A 17,475-nucleotide genomic window follows, 5' to 3' on the forward strand; every position below is an offset into this window, starting at 1 on the left:
GATGGGCTGGGGGCCCGGGAGTCACCCCAGTGAGTGTGCATGGGGGAGGCACTGAGCCTCTTGTTCGAAATAGATGCCTCTCCTCCCCAGTTCCCGGAGCCCCACATGCGCTCGACATCTTTCCACTCTGTATCATTTCCAGCCTCTGCTCTGAACGCTCAGAAACCTAGCGGGTTCTCCGGGGCAGCTCGTTGCCCTTTTCCAAGATGGCCGCCGACGCCTCTGTGACAGGCCTGGTCACGTGTGCAGCCTCGCCTATGAGGTCGCTGGGGCCTGGTCGGCGATTGTCCCTTCCCGGGTCCCGTCGGGAGGCGGTGACTGCTCTTGTCAACCTGAGCCTGAGCGATCATGGCAACGGGCTCGGGCGGGGAGCGGGTGGCAGCGGCTGCAGTAGAGGCAGCGGCGGCAGCTTGGTCGCGGGCTGGGGCGGCAGAGCGGCGGCGGCGGCGGTGGCATTGGCACCGGCACCGACCGTGAGCGCCATGCGGCGAGGCAGCTCTGAGAGGGAGCTGGCGGTCCAGTGGGAGGTGGAGGCGGTAGCCGCGGCCAAAGCGGAGGCGGAGGCCAAAGCACAGGCGACAGCCGAGCAGATCGGCGTGGACGCGGGCGCGGCGGGGGAGCCGGAGCGCAAGGCCGGCGAGGAGCAGCCCTCGGCTCCGGCCCCCGGCCCGGAGCAGCCCTGCGCGGCCGAGGAGGGGGATGCCCTCGTCCTTCCGCGGATGCCGCCCGCGCTGCACGCGCACCAGCCGAAGCCGGCGCGGGACCTCTGTCCGCACGGGAAGCCCAGGAGCAAGGGCCCAAGCTGCAAGCGGAGCGGCGTTCGCCGTTCAGACGAGCATGGCTCGCAGCGGCCCGTCACCGTGGACAGCTCCAAGGCCAGGACCTCCCTGGACGCCTTGAAGATCAGCATCCGCCAGCTCAAGTGGAAGGAGGTGAGGCCCGGCCCCGCCGCGTGGGCACAGGGGGGTGGACAGGACGTCTGCAGAGGACCCGGCATGGCCCAGGCCAGGTCGGCGGGCCAGGGCTGAGCACCTGCCGCGCGCCACTCTGGGAACCTGCTCATCCTTCAAGGCCGAGCCCCAAAGTCAGTTCCTCCAGGTCAAGTTAGCCACTCCCTCCTTTGGCTCACCTACAGCCCTTTATGTGTCCAGACGTCAGCACTGACCTCCTCATGCTGTGATACTCGTTTATAAGTCTGGGGTCAGGGCCCTCTCTCTTTCATTTGCTTAACCCTTACTGTGCGGGTGTTGGGCTTGGCAAACAGTTTGTAGTCTCAAAGCAGAAAGACCTGGGGTCTCATTACACCCTGTTACTTAGTTGTGTGATTTTGAGCAAGTTGACGTTCCTCTTTAGACCATTACCTTCTGTGTTAAGTGAGGCCAATGATACCAATCTCTTTGTTTTGTTAATACTGGAAGACTTCCTGCCTACTGTGTAGCACACAAGTGTCTTATAAATGGTAACTTCTAACACCTTCTTTTCTTTACCACCATCACGGTCACCGCCACTGTCATCAGAGCAGGCCCTGTGTTTCATGATTCAGAGCTTGCCATATGGTAGGTGTCAGTAAGTGGTGGTTGAAAGGATGACTAAAGAGACATTACTCATCCTTGAACCCATTATAGACCTGTTGGGGTTTGGGGTGAAGCACCAATGACTTCCAGAATTTTCTGTTGGATTTGGCTGATTGAATAAAGCCATTTGTCTTTATTTGAATCATATAGGCTATGTAATGTGTATTCAGGAGTGTTAGTATTTTGATTTAGGAGAGTTGAACCTGAAGACTTAAACCAAAGGGTCTACTTAACAGGTTAATGGGTTTGCAGTAGGCAACACAAAGACTTAGGTACTTAGCCTTGTGCCTTGACTGTGGTAGACTTTCAGTAATGGTTTTATGAAGTTGGAGCCTGCAGAGAGATGGCCACAGAGAGGACTGATATGGTCAAGAGGGTGGATGTCTCAGTAGGAAAGACTCATTTGGTTTGGAAGAAAGTCAACTATCAGACAGGGGAGACTTTCAGGTAGGTGCGGGTCATCACTGGGCAGATCTGACTGCAGGTGTACGTGCCCTAAACCTTGGGACATGCATTTAGGAGAGGACTTTTATGCCTAGGAAACCTGGGGAAAGTAAAGACAGTTTGAGAATTCCCAGTTTGAGAATATCTGGGTTTCTAGGCAAGGTCCCAGGTCCAGGTCAGAGTTATGAGGGTCAGAAAGGTAAAACTGAACTCGTCAGGGCCATGGACCTAATCAAGAGTGAATCCAGTGACAGAAACCCGGCCACAGAATCAGGTTAGGCAGATTGGTCCAAGCAGGGCCTTTATTTAGCTTAGTTCTGTGGAAGAGAGAGAGACAAAATGGGCTAGATCTGTTCATTAGGCCAGATGGGCTCAGCCAACACAGCCCAGGTTTATTTGTTCACCCTGTAAATGCCCACAATGCAGTGCTAAGCTCCGTGCTGGCCCTGGGAGTCATACTTAACATATAACCCTTGCCCTCAAGGACCTTATAGTTTAGTGGGGGAATAAAACACAGATAAGGAAATAATTGCAACAATCACAGGGCCATTGTTGCTGCTTCCTGAAATGCTGGTTCCCCTTATTCGCACAGCTTACTCTGTCACTCCTTCAGACCTCTGATCCAGCACCACCTCCTTAGTGAGGCTGTCCTGGACGATGACCCCAACAGTCTCCAGCCCTTGCTCTTGTTTATTTTCTCATAGCACTGAACCCTGCCTGACATTGTATTATGTATTATTTGTTGATTGTCTGTTTCCCTCACCAGAATGTAAGCTCCATGAGGGCAGGGGCTTTGTTCTGTTTGCTGCTGTACATGCAGGTGCTTGGCACATGGAAGTTGCTCAATAAATGTTTGTTGAATGGATGAATACATTATGTGATGAGTGTTTCTCTCTATGTGAAGGTGTCAGTACTGTGCGAGGCAGAGGAGGCCACCTCCGGAGGGGCTCCCTGGACAAGATTCACCCCAGCTGAGGCTGGAGTTATTTAGGGCTGTGAACTTGGGGTCTCTGGTGGAGAGCGTGGCACAGGCAAAGCAGAGGTACATTTGGGACTTGGCACAGAGTTGCATCTGGACGGGTCATTGGGTGGGAATTGGAATGGTGAATGATGAGGCTGCAGAAGTAAGCAGGGGCCAGATGCTATGGGACTTGGACCTTTTCTTGGAAGGAAGCCTGTGTAAACCACTGTAGAATTTTAAGGTTCTTCCATCCACCAGCTTTGCTACCTTGGGCAGGTGAGTTAAACTCTTAAGGCCTCAATTTACTTATCTATTTAATAGAAGTGGGTAGAGCAAGTTTAGTGGTTGCCAGCCTCATAATGACAGTGTTACCCTATATGAGCCCAGGAGGGGGATGGCAGTTTCCAGAGCCTTCCCTGTGCCCCCTCCACCGAGGCCTACCTTCTCCCACTCAGAAAGATATTTTACGTAGGCAGAGGATGCTTATTCTAGCATATTTGAACAAAATTCACTCTCTGCAATAATATTTTACTACTAGATTTGTGATTGCACTCTTTCCCATTAGTCTGTGAGGTCCTGAGAGCAGAGGAGGTGTCTGACTTGTGTCCCCAATGCATAGCACATCATAGGTGTTCAAAAATATTCATCCATTGAACAGAATCCTTGCAACCGAGTTCTTGTGTCATCTGATTCCTTAGAATGGGGAGTTTGAGAAGTGCCAGACTAGATGAACTTTGAAGCTCCTTCCAACTTTATAAACAAATACATGGTATTCTTAGTACCCATTACAAGGTTGACCACATGACAAGAAACATCGTAAACCCGGTGCTAACAAAGTGGAAACACACCACCTCCCCAGGCCACGGTCTCCCTGTATGTTGTGGGGATCATGTTGGGCATGATCATCTCCAATCCCAGCACTGATGTTCTTGGAGCAAGAACTTCTACTTGGGGCTGGTGTTCCAGGAATGGAGCAGTAGGATTCCCTATCTGTCATGCTGTGCTGCGGTTGCAGGGCTCGGGACGCCCCGCGGCTGGCTTTGGTGGAGCTGGGTGCGTAGCCCAGGTAAGAAATAAAATCGCGAACACTAACAGTGCAAGCTTCATCTCCTTCTGTGGTTGTGTAGCTGTACAACATGGTCCACTCAACAAGGGACACTGAGCAAGCATGTGAATTCAGAAGTCTGGGCACATCCTCCCTTCTGCTTTTAATTTTCTGTATTCTGTATATATCAAACAACAATGACTAACACTATGCTGAACCTTTATATACCTCTTACTGTCTGTTAGGTGCTGTTTTCAGTGCTCTACATGTAGACAATTACTTGATTCTTCCACAACCCAATAAAGTTAAGTGCCTTATTGTGTCCATTTTACAGATGAGAAAATTGAGGTTCATAGAGGTTAACTTATCCAAGGTGGTACAACTAGTGAGGGCAGAGCTGGCATTTGAAACAGGTATTGCATTTGGACCCAGGCTTCAGTCCTGTGCTCTTCCCACTACTCCCTGCTGGCTCTCTGTCTGCAGAGCCCCGATGAGGGACCACAGATACAGGATACAGTCCTCGTCCTCCAGGAGCTCCCAATGTAGAGGGACACACCGGCATACAGACAATGATAGTCCCTTCTGGAGGTTGAATGGACAAAGGGCTTCCCATACAGAGTAGAGTGGGAACAAAGTCAGGAGTTTGGACCAGGTTTTTGATGCAGAATGGGTTGCTCAGCAGCTTAGGGAGCACGTGGAGAGTGGAGAGACTAAGAAGCCAGATCTCAGAGCACGATGGCGGCCACGCCAAGAAGTCAGGAATGCTGCTGACTGCGTTTGCTCACAGATCACTGCCATATATAGACCCAGCTTCCCTTGCCCACTCTCCTTCCACCCCAGATGAACCATGCCAACCCTCTGACGACTCATTCTGGACAGATCTAATTCAGCTGTGCTCACGGTGCTATATTCATTCCTCAAAGGGAAAATTCACAGATGCTAAACTTGTAGATAAGAAAAAAGTTACTTTTGAATAGCAAAGTCCTGTGTCACCACTAAAAGTGCAACAAGAGAAAGAGGGATGGCTCCTGATTCCTAGTACAGGCTGCCTGCTTGTGGAATTGTGTGGTCCTCTTTTGACCATGCACGCCTCTCCCCATGCCCTGCAGAGACACCCTAGAGAATAGATGCCCTGTTGCTGTGAGCTGCCCTCCTTGGAGATTAGGTTGTGTGTGCACAGTGGTGCCATGGACACCAGCTTATATGAATGAGGGCTCTGAGAGATTTGATAGCGGGACCTTTGTTGACAGTTTGCATAAGCCCCTATCCTGAGGTCAATCATGGTATGAGTTCTTTGTTTCAGAGACTCCAAATCATGTGTTGTATTCTGGAACTGACTTGGCCTTTCTTCAGAGCATGCACACATACTGTATCATCCTACTTATCATTTGTGTAATATTAGGAATCTGTTAGGTGCACAGCATTGCACTAAGTGCTTGATGCTCACTGAAAATGGTATTGAGCATCCATTATGGATTGTTATTTCATTCTCACAGCCTCCCTCTGAGGCAGATCCTCTTATCTCCAGTTCATAGATGAGGAAACAGATTGGCGAAAAGCTGGTAAAGGGCTAACCCAAGGCCACACAGGTAGCAAATGGCGGAGCCTGAACTGGTCTGGGGCCTGAGCTTGTAACAGGTATACAATCCTATAGCACCTTCTTCGCTAATCCTTTGCTAAGATCCATCTGGCAAGGAGTTATGCTGTCATCGTCATCATGAACATGATCGTCACCATCTTCATTCCCAGGTAATAATGGGCCCAGCAAGTCGGTGAGAGTCAGGGCTGAAGCAGCAGTCTCTTGTGCTCTAAAGGCCTTTTTGCAGTGTTTTTAATAGCTCTCCACTTCTTAACCTCATCCCTCATCTGACTCACACCTCTCAAACGACAGAGGAATGCTGCCTCCATGGAGGTGAAGCGACCCCTGTGCCATTTGGCCAGGTGAGTTGCGCGATTCCTCCGTGGAATGCAAGCCAGCGTTGAATCATCTTGGAATCCTCTGGAAGAAGGAAGAGTGTAAAATGAAAACTTGGGTGGTTTCACGTTCCCTCCCCTCCTAGTTGCCTTGATAGTCATCTTTTGGAATGCTCCAGTTTTTGAAAACAGCATTATATTTAAGAACAGTTTATACCCTACTCCATCAATATTCTCCTTCAACAGACAGGTTATTTTCACGTCTAATCCACCAGAATTTTTCCTTCGTGAGTCAAACTTGTCATAACACAAAAATCACAATTCACTACCGCTGTTATTTGAACAATACATGTAATAGCTTCCTGCATCCATGCTAAGTTCTTAAACAGTCCTTTAGAAGACAATAAATTCAAGGGCTTGTGTTCAAGACCTGTAAGTACTACAAATTAATTTGTCTTAGCAGGTGTAGTAATTCCTACAGCTATTTTCTATGTCATAAAATATAAACTGTATTGTGCTTCAATTTTGGTACTGTTTTAGATGCGGGTTTTGTATCAGCTAAAGTCAAATGCAAAAATTCACTCATACATTTTATTTCTCTTTTTAATCTATTCCCTGAAAAGAACATACTGTAAAAATAATTGACCGTTTTAAAGTGCCTTCTCTAAAGGGGAAGTGTTGCATCCTGGACTTGGCACAGGCTTTGGAACCAGACAGTTGTGAGTTAAAGTCCTTACCATTTTTGTGTGACTACACTGATTGCGATAGAATAGAGGACTTCCCCGAGCCTCAGTTTCTCCAGCTATAACAATGGGCGAGTGACAGTGATACTTAACTTGCAGAATGCTTGTGAGATTAAAGGGAGGAACGTAGCACATTGCCTTAGCCCAGTGTGGGGTGCACCACTGGTATTCAGTTAATCTTCTTTTCCTTCAACAGGGTATTTCAGACATTGGTTATGTGATCATGATCTATTTTTATTTAATGAGACTTAGAGCCTGCATATATAGGCTACTGGTTAACACGAACAGATGTAACCCGCTCATTTGACTCATTTAACTCATTTAACAAATACTTTGTGACCAACTCATTCCAGACTACATTTGGGCTCTTGGGATATAACGATAATGTGTGTGTGCACGTGCGTGTGAGTGGGTGTGGCGTTGGGGACTAAACCAAGAGCCTGGAACATGCTCTCCCACTGTGCTACACCCGCCTGCCCTACAGCAGATAACCAAACACATAAAAGTGGTTATAGGACTAGGGCCAGTTCCATTTTGGGTGAACGTCACCATGATGTAAAAATTTTAAAGTAGCACTGATTTAACCTTTTTCCTTTTAAAATCAATTATACTTTTAAAGTTCTACAAACCTAAAAGGATTTTCTTTTTTTAAGCCTCCATTCTGGACCTGGGGCCTGTAGCATGCTTTGGCATAACGATTGTATTCATCACCATGGGAAACTCATTCCAGCTGTGTGAGTGACATCACAGCTGGACTCAGGGTTGACAAAACAGATCAGGTGTCTTCACAAGGGAGAACTTAGGTTGTAAGACATGAAATGGAGGAGATGGGAATTTGCTGGGCCAATCTCTTTGCTCTTCCCTTCTAACCCTCTCAACGATCCTAAAAAGAGCACAGTCAGGCATTGAGTCTTGGCTCTGTCACCTAGTGGTTTTGTGATCCTGTATGAGTTGTGTTACCTCTTTGCACCACAGTTTCCTCATCTCTAGAATGAGCTTAGTGCCTTGCTTTTGCTGAGGCTGGCTTTGAACTCGTGATGCTCGTGCCTCAAACTCCTGAGCTGCTGGGATTACAGGCGTGCACCACCAGGCCCAGAGCCCCTGATACTTTAAAATAAGAATATTTGTGGGTTTGGCTTTCCCTCTTATGAATTTCTGACAAATTAATTAAATTTTATATGGAAAAATGGATAGTGTGAGTGGGCAAATAGCCTTGCTATTTCTTTAATTAGTTTTGAAGCCCCTTCCTCATGGTTGCTCCTCTGAAGCTGGGGTAGGCCTCAGATTCCTCCACAAAGTAATAAAAGTTACTTTGCTGGAGAGAACAACGATCTTGCCTCTCTCTCCCAGGTGGAGCGACACCTCTCTCCCGCCTCCTGCTGAATCGTGCCTCTCCTGCACAGCTGCCTCTGCTGCCGTTTAGTGCGTGTTTGTTCCCTGGGTATTTGTGAACCATTACCTAGTAATTTTATAAATGCTTTGTGAGTCCTGGCAGGCATTTCCAGCGGCTCCCTCTCTTCTCCCATCTGCTTCTCTGTCATCTGAATAAAACCTCTCATTCTTAACGAAGCTGGAAGAATAGGACTGTTTATCTCCTGTGCAGTTTGCCCTGGGTGGAGTTTACTTGTAAGTAAGTCCTGGAGTGATCTGCCTGGAACTCTAGCAGAGGCCAGCTTCTATGCTTTCTACTCATTGACTGATTCATTTCTCACTGTGTCAGAATTATGGTTTACGGAAATTTTAAAAAGCGACAACGGGCGGTTTTCTGAAAGAGTAACAAGAAGTACAACACGGCTTAGCGGTTTAATACGACAAAGTCTCTTTCCTGCTCATGCTATGGGTCCAGTGTGGGTTGGCGGGGTTGAGGACAGGGCCTGTTGTCACCTTGGCTTCCATGGACCCCTGCTTCCCTGAGTCACTGAGGGGAAGGGCATGTGATGCATCGCTCTGGCTTCTCCCCAGCGGTGCCACATCACGTCTGCTCACATTTCATTGGCCAGTTAGGTGGCCGGGACTGGCCTCAAAGGAGCTGGCGATGTGCAGTCCTACTGTGAGGTGAGGGTATGAAGAGGAGAGCCAGACTACTCAGTGAGTTGTGCTAATGACCACCACAATGCAGACCAAACTTAGAGACACAAGATACACAGTATACAAATGTAAATACATACGATTTCATTTTTTTTTATTAAATGCTGCAGTTACAGGACATCGACAGTGTTTGGCAACTGCCTTTTTGCAGTACTTTGTGTCATTTTTGTGTTAGTATGTACAGAGCCATTTCCTTTTAATAACTACCTAATAGTTCATTTTATGGATGCACCACAATCTATTGATGCAAATGGTTTCCATATTTTTTCTTTGCCGTTACAAAGAGTGACACAATAAACATCACCGTTCATTTTAAGTATGTATTTGTGTGAACACTTCTGCAGGCTAAATTCCTAGGAATGCTAGGTCGCAGGGAATAGGCACTTTGTATTTTGATAGTTCTTATCAAATCGCCAACAGCAGTATTTGGGAGTGCCTGTTTTCTCAAATCGTCTCTAATATTATATACCATTAACCTTCTAAATTTCTGCCAAACTGACAGGCAAAGTATGTTCTTTCCAGTTGTCAACAAGCTTGAGCTTTTGCATAAGTTTATTAGTTGTTTGTGTTTCTCCATCTGTGAAATGATTGGTATTCTTTATTCATCTTTTGGCTTGTTTTATGTTTATGTTTTTTCTTATTGGTTTGTGACTATTATGGGTACTTTCATATGTGTCGTAAATATTTATCCTCTGTTGGCTATTTAAACATCTAACAGCTAATCCTTTGCCTCACATGAGCTATAAACATTATAATTAAATTGTTTTTTGTTCATTCACTAAAACAGTCCTTTAATATTATAGATTTGTTAACCCAAAGGGGCAAAAGACACTCAATTCTACCTTCAGGTGCTCTGAGACGTCTAGTGAATTAACGGGTTGCGTGGGGAGACTGAGTCTTCCTTTCCATGGAATTGCATATTCTATAGGGAACTTTCCTATTCACTTATGTGATTTGATTTGGACTTTTGCAGTTTAAGTATGGTAGATATGATCAGTTCTGTTTTACAGATGTCAGAGTGATGTGCAGTTAGGTCAGGGTTTGTATACCCGCCACTTACTCTGCATCTGGGGCATCGTGGTATTCACAGGGCTCTTGTCCTGTTCCAATTACATAAGTAACACATGCGGCCCAGGAAGCCTGTGGTCAGCGTTTGTTCTGGTCCAGCTCTTTTGCACTTCAAAGGTGTCAAGAGACAGACAGCTTCGAACTAGAGGCCAACTCTCCTGGCTTTTAGGACATGCATCATTCCAAGGGACTGTACCACCCATCTTAACCTGTTAATTCCCTGAGTTTTCAATTCTAGGAATATTTCAACAAAATTGATAGATGTGCATTAAAATAGGTTGGAAGTAATAATCTAGAGTTTATATATCCTTTATTATCATTAAGAACAAAAACAGATCATGCTATAAATAGAACCCTGTGGCAATGTATCTTATACACACACACACCCCATCCTATAAATAGGACATTAGGCAGATATCATATCGTTTCATACATTATACAATAAGCAAGTTATTTTCATGACCTATTCAGCAATTAATTTTGGTGGAAAGGAGCAAAAACACTTCAAACAAAGCGCTCCATTATGTCAGTTTCACCCCACATGGCTTGTTTTGACACCATCGTTGTTCTTGCCATCTGAGACATGTGGTCGCGCTCATGACAAATCTGATATCTCGGACAGTAGCAGGTCCAGGAATATCAACCGTCTTCCTTCTGATGGGTTCTCATCGCATGATGTCAGGTGTGCTGAGCAGATGGCTCTTGAAATCCAACAAATGTATAAGTGGGTCTTTGCTCATAAATCTATGATTAATCCATGCATTTATAATACATGTATCAATTATTCAAATGAACAAGGGTCAATGCCAATTTTTGCCACTAGCAGATGTGGGATATTTGGAGCCCAGTCACTCGTGTTTATCCACATCACCATGGAACCCGTTACGGTCCCCACCACGGTTGGGTGAGGCACCTCAGCTGTGTTCTTCTTGTTTCCATCCTTGAACTTTGCTGAGTGGTTCTACTGTGTCATAGTTTATTCCAACAACAACAGATTCACTATCTAACCATTTTACAATGAGAGTTTCATTACTCAGAAGCCATGTTGAAACTGTGATCACACAACTCTTTTTTTTTTCCTTAATCAGCATTGTCAGTTTCAGAGGACACTCATCTAATTGGTTTCTGCTCGTGGTGTGTGTTGTGGAGGCGTACCAATAAGTGATAACCAATGAACGGAATGTGGCATTACCACATCCAAGCAACATATTCCTAGTTTTATACCCAAGAGAAATGAAAACATTCGTCCACATAAAACTAATTTTATAGTAGCATTATTCATAATAGCCAAAAAGTAAATACAATCCATATTGGATAAATAAGATGTGGTATATTCAGGCAGTAGAATATTATTTGGTCATAAAAAGGAACAAAATACTGATATATGCTACAACATGGATGAACTTTGAAGACATGATGCTAAAGGAAAGAAGTCAGCCATGAGCCAGTCATGGTAGTACGTGCTTGTTCGCAATGGTGTAGGAGGCTGAGGCGAGAGGATCACAAGTTCAAGACCAACCTGGGTAACTTAGTAAAACCCCATAAAGGACTGGGGGTGTGACTCAGTGGTAGAGTGCCACAAAAACAAAGGAAGTCCACATATTGAATGATTCACTGACACAGAATGTTCAGAATAGGGAACCTATCTAGGCAAAATAAATGAGTGGTTCCTGGAGTTTGGGAGTCAGGAGGATATTGGTGAGGGAAGTGGGGAGTGACTGCTAGTAGATATAGGATTTCCTTTTGGCGTAATAAAAAATGTCCTACCATTGACTGTGGTATTCCTAGCACAACTCTGAATGTATTAAAAACCATTGAATTTTATACTTTGAATGAGCAAATTGTATGGTATGTGAATTATATTTCAATAAAGCTGTTAAAAATGTGATACCCTCATCCAGTTTTCATCATTCAATCGTGCTTGTTTCCTTGGCAGTAACTGGGAATATGCTTCAGGGACTCAAGTTCACGGCCCCTGCTGATGATTTTGCATCGCAGCATTGCCTGTTGGGGTGCACTGACTGACACCTGGACACCTGTGTCTAGTGGAATCCTGCCCCAGTGGCATCCAGTAGCGACAGTGGTAAAAGCACTCCAGACTTTCTTCTTTAGAAGGAGTTTCAGGTTTTTTTTTCCAAGGCGGGGCACATATTGTGAATATTTGCCTGAAGACTAAAGTTCAGACTCCTTATGAAGGCTCCGTAAGCAGCTTTCCATACTGAGGTGCATGGTGGGTGAAAGGCATGGACTTTGAATCTGCACAGATAGGAGTTTGAAACAATTCGCTATGTAACTGTCAGCTCGTTGCTCTGAGCCTCAGTTTCTTTACTTATGAAATGGGCATAGTACAATCATTCTTCATGAAGTCGTTTGTTACCAGCATTAAAAGACAAAATCATATAAAGTACTTATCCTGTAATGCCTGGTACATAGTGAAGACTCACCTGAGAATTTTAAAATTGGCATTTGACCCCAAGTTTCTCTGGACGTACTTCTCATATCCTCTGCATTGTGCTTTATGCATTACCAAGTGGTTCTCTTGAATCTTCATGCCCTGTCATTTCTTTTTACCTTTGTTTAAGTTTTTTCTTTTCCTTAGAGTGCTCCCGCCCTTTCGTGGCTAACACTTACACATCCTTCAAGAATCAGCTCATAGTTCAACTTTTTCACAAGTCTTCCCTGACTCTCATACATGTAACCCAGGCTTGGCTAAGTATCCTTCCTTAATTACTTATAGTTTTTTACAGTCATCTGAATTTCTTTACTTTTTTCTAAGAATCAATTTTTTATTGATCATCTCCATTGTATCTTTTGTTCTGTTTCATGGTTTTCTGCTCTTTATTATTTACTTTTTTCTACTTTGGAAGTTTTATTCTGTTGTTCTTTTTCTGACATTGAGTTGGATGCTTTTCTAATAAAAGCATTCAAGACTACAAACTCACCTCTATGTATTGCTTTTGCTGCACCATGAGATTTGTTGCATAGTATTTTTCAAAACTTTTTAGTTCTGTGTATTTTACATTTTCATGAAAATTCATAAAAATTCCTTTATATTATTTATAGTTTTGCCTTTTAAAAATGTCTAACACGTGAGGTTGTTTCTACTTATCGTTTTGCTATTAATTTCTTAATTGCATTATGGAAATTCCTGCCTGCCTGCCTGCCCTCTGTCCTTTCTCTCTCCCTTGTTGTTGTTCCTCCCCCTCTTCTCTTTGTTTTTTGCACTTTTTTTTTTTTTTTGCTTCATGGCCGAATAAATGGTCAATTTTTACAAATATTCCAAGGGTGCTTGAGAAGAATGTACATTCTCTAGTTATTGAATGCAATATTTTACATATTTGTATTAGGTTAACTTATAAATTGCATTATGTAAATTTTATGGCTTTAATTTTTGTCTGATCTATTTACTAATTGAAGAGTGAGGCTGACATTTTCCTCTACGATTATGGATTTCACATCTTCTTTGCTTTTTCTTTTTCCATTTTCTCCAGTACAAGTCTGGGAGTTATACATTCTGTTTTTTTTTTTTTTTAATAGTTTTATGACTTCATGGGACCATCAGCAGTTAGTTCTCATCCACATTGACTGTCTGTATATTTTCCAACGTGGTAACAGGGACACAGGTTACCAAAGTATAGAATTTGTTTGGCAAATCTTCATCCTCATTACGATTTCTAGACAATTGCACAGGGATACGATCTGGGACATTCCTTATTCCTTTGGCCCAGACAGTTTTGTTGAGCCTGGTATGGATGCGCACATCTGGAGTTCCCATCTCCTTCATGGCAAATTCCCGGATCTCTTTGAGTGCCCGAGGAGCAGCTTCTTGAACCCCACTCCATGATGTGCTTGTGAATGTTGATGGTGTATTCCCAGGTCACGAACTCAATGATGGCAAAACGGCCCTTTTTCTTCTCTCCACCCTTCTTTGCAGGAGCCATTCTGCTGGGCTCAAGTTGGAAAGCTACATTCTGTTTTTCTTCTTCTAAAATGTAGCCTAGAAAATATGGTATATTTGTATAATGTCATAAGGTTTAAAGTTAGCATTTTTATACTGTCCTTGAAAACACTAGGATCTTAGGGTACTTTTTCATTTTGACCATATCTCATTTTCTTTAATTAGACAATATTTTACTTCTATCATATTTTATTTTTTCTCAACTTCAAAAGTTAGACATTATTATTATTTTATGCAGTCTCAGTGTCTTTTAGATTCACCCATATCCACCATTTTCTTTGTTCATTATTTTAGAACTCAGACTTTTCTTCAAGGATAATTTTCTTTTTTTTTGGAAGTAAATTTTTAAGAAGTTCCTTTAGCAAGGCATTACTTGTAAGAAATGCTATCAGCTTTTACTTGTTAAAATTTACCTATATTTTGCCCTGATTTTTGAAAAATAATGTTGCTGTGTATACAGTTCAATGTTCTTAGAACATTTGAAGATATTCCACTGTTTTCTCACTTCCATTTCTGCTGTTATAAAGTCAGCTGTTAGTCTCATTTCTTTTGCAAGTTTTTTTTTTTTTTTCCAACTGCTTTGAAAAGTTATTTCTTTGTCTTAGATGTCTTTAGTGTCACTAAGACACTTCTAGGAGAGGATTTCTTTTTGTTTATTCTACTTGGGATTTGTTGGGATTCTTATTTCTGAGCTTTGGTATCCTATCACTTCTGGAAAGACTCATTCATTTTCTCTCAGTATTGCCTCTTATCCAGTCTTTTTTTTCCTCTTCTCTCTTTTTGGAATTCTGTGTAGATGTTAGACCTATTCTGATTGTAGAATCATGTCCCTTGTAATTTTAATCTCTAGTAAGTCTTTGAGGCCTGGGTCTAAAGTGAGGAACTTTATCTTGTGCAGATGTCTTATAGGATCATACTAACCTGGAACACTTAAAACTGAAAATTTTGGTTGTTAGGCTTTTTAGGTTATAGGCATAGTATGAATTTTGACTCCAGATTTGTGTCAAGAAGGTATTATAGATAGACATTCTGAGGGGAGATTTTCTTCCCTTTTATTTCCCCTTGCCTGCGTCAAGGCCAAGATGAAACAGGTTTTCTTCTTGTTCACCAACTGAGGATATGACCTTTCAGAGGGCCTGCCTTCATATGGGAATTTCCAGTCTGACTCTTCCCTTGCCAGCAGTCATTCAGGAGCCAGACCACATTCAGAGCCCAGACCATTGCCTAAATATACAGGAAACAAGATAATTACACTTGCCTTTTTAGAAGATTACCCTGATGCCCTGTGGAAAATGGATTACAGAGGGCTCTTTACGAGTGGAGGAAGGGAGGCGAGTTAGGATAATATTGTAAGTCTCAGAGGAAAGGTGGTTTCACGTGGGACAGGATGGTGATGGATGGGGAAGGTTATTGATTGAGACAGTCTGTCTCTTCCCCTAGATGATAAGATATTTAGTAGCAGGGAGCTTGTCTTATTCATCTTTGAGTCTTCCAGTGCCTGGCAGAGAGAATGCATTCACAAATGCTAATTAAATTGAACTATGGCATTGCTGATGGTTCTAATGATTTTTTAAAGTCCACCTTCAAAGTGACTATTTTCTTTAAAGGGAAATGACATAAAGGGATTCCAGGCAGTAGACTCATTCCTGTCTCTGGCATTGCAAAACTCGAGCCAGAAATAGAGAGCCAGCTGTTTGTAAGCCCCTGAAAGCCTTAGGTTTGGCAGGGTTTATTTTCCATGAGAACATAGCTTTCTTTAGCCTGTGCACTTGTTCCTTTCTTAAGAAGAGTCTCAGGCTCTGTCTGAGACCACTTACACAAAGCCTTACCCTCTTCCTGGATTTTTATGACATTTTCTCAGAAATTACTAAACTTTATGACTCTCTAGGTATACCGCAAAGATGTTCCTCTAATGGTATGTTATGGCTGTGAAAACTCCTTACTCCTAAGGCATTCTTGTTGGAAAAAGTGCTCCGTGTCTAGGGAACAAAGGGAGAGGCAATGGTCCCTGCTGTGTTGACAGTTTAATAAGCTTCAGCCAGGCGCCAAGGACTGTTGCTCTAAGTTTATGTAATAGTGCTCCATAGAATGAGCAGAAGTATTTCTAGAAAATATAGCATACATATATAATATTTAAGTTCCAAGGCCTGGAAGATCTTCATTATTCTTCAACTAATGGGTGTTGAATGTTCACTATGCCCCAAGACCTCTGCAAGGCACAGGATAAAGACATCAGATACCATCACTAGGCCAGTACTGGCTCTTCCTTGTCCTTTTGTATGAAGTAGAAAAAGATGTCCCCTCCTCCAAGAAAGAATATTAGTCAATAAGTTATTTGCATTGCATTAATAAAATTGTAACAACAATGGATTACTAATGATAAATGAATATTAGTTATTAAATAATATTTACATAGTATCATAATGAAGTATTTTTGGTTTGAACTTGGAATTCAGAAACGTCATAGTATAGCAAACAAAGAAGTGACTGAGTTGTAATATGAAACTTCACAGTTAACCCCTGCATTATTACCAAAGAAGAATTTAAACAAATTTTTAATACTCCCCAGTCATCCATCAGATTTAAAAGCAGATCTCTATTTAGAAATACAGACTACTATCAGATCAACAAGGTATTTTGATTATCCAACTTGTCAAAAGGGAACAATACATATGCTTGTTAAAATAAGACACTCGACTGCCATCTGCCAGAAAATTCTCATTGTAAATAAAAATCACTGACATATAAAATAATCTGATATTTGTTTACGGAAATAGAATGTTGCTGAACTCCTACTTTAAATTAACAAGTCACTTCATTATGGTAATATGTAAATATTGTGCAATAACTTGTTAGGGAGTTAAAAATATAATTATTAACGTATTCTAGTCTTGGTGTAGTGGCTCAGGCCTATAATCCTAACTACTCGGGAGACTGAGGCAGGAGGAGCACTTAAGACCAGGAGTTCCAGTCCAACCTGGGCAATTAGCGGAGGTCTGTCTCAAAAAAAAAAAAAAAAAAAAAAAAAAAAAAAATCCAAATGTCAAAAATGCCTGCATGTGAACATCATGGCCGAGGAAGTCACACAGGGTGGCCTCCGAGGCCCCAGCAGACATAAGGAGTGACTGCAGTGTGGGAGGCCAAACGTCCTGTTAGTGGGGAGACAGGGGAGGGCAGGACGTCAGTCTGGAGGCACCGACAAAGGCTTGTGTGAATGACAGGCCCCAGATGAACCAGGTGTAGTCTTTTTGACATATTCTGGCTATTAGAAGCTTTTGAGCTTCTTTCTGGGTTCTGGCTATTTTCTGGATAAGTGAGACAGCCCAGCTCCAGACTGGAGAGGCGTTGCTATTTTTAGATAGAGTGTGTCAATCTTTCTTCCTGCCCCCAACTTCAGTGCCTGTGTTATCATCTTAAACCTCGCTTTCTCTGGGGAACCTCTCTGCTCCTGCCTTCCCCGACTTGGTTATCTGCTGCTCTTCATTCTTCCTTTTCATAGCATGGACCAGCTTTGTTGCTACTGCTTTTTAAATTTTCTTTCTTTCCCACTGGATTTTTCATTCAGCCAGTGCAAGGGCCACATCTGTCTTGCCTGTTGTTTATTATCGGATCTCACTCCAGTGCACAATGCTGGACCTGTTATATAACCAGATTTTGGTAAATACTGGCTGATATGGTTT

The 17,475-nt window shown here is 43.2% G+C and overlaps 2 protein-coding genes across 6 annotated transcripts in view; one reads left to right on the plus strand and one right to left on the minus strand.

The window, feature by feature from the left end:
- The first annotated feature begins 355 nt into the window (after positions 1 to 355).
- Ttll11 (tubulin tyrosine ligase like 11) overlaps positions 356 to 17,475 on the plus strand; it is a 233,373-nt gene continuing 216,253 nt past the window's right edge. For all 5 annotated transcript variants that reach the window (XR_007104937.1, XR_007104938.1, XM_047524512.1 and 2 more), the window contains exon 1: positions 356 to 932. Coding sequence is in view for 3 of the 5 variants with exons in the window: in XM_047524512.1 (XP_047380468.1) it covers positions 483 to 932 (450 nt within the window). In the remaining 2 variants the exon portion in view is untranslated. The remainder of the gene's footprint in view (positions 933 to 17,475) is intronic.
- Positions 13,403 to 13,787, minus strand: LOC124964362 (60S ribosomal protein L31-like). Its single transcript, XM_047524516.1, is given in 3 exon segments — positions 13,403 to 13,659; positions 13,662 to 13,682; positions 13,685 to 13,787. Coding segments are annotated over 3 exon segments (372 nt in total). The 5' UTR covers positions 13,779 to 13,787.

Source organism: Sciurus carolinensis, chromosome 14, assembly GCF_902686445.1.
Source record: "Sciurus carolinensis chromosome 14, mSciCar1.2, whole genome shotgun sequence".
NCBI lineage: Eukaryota > Metazoa > Chordata > Mammalia > Rodentia > Sciuridae > Sciurus > Sciurus carolinensis.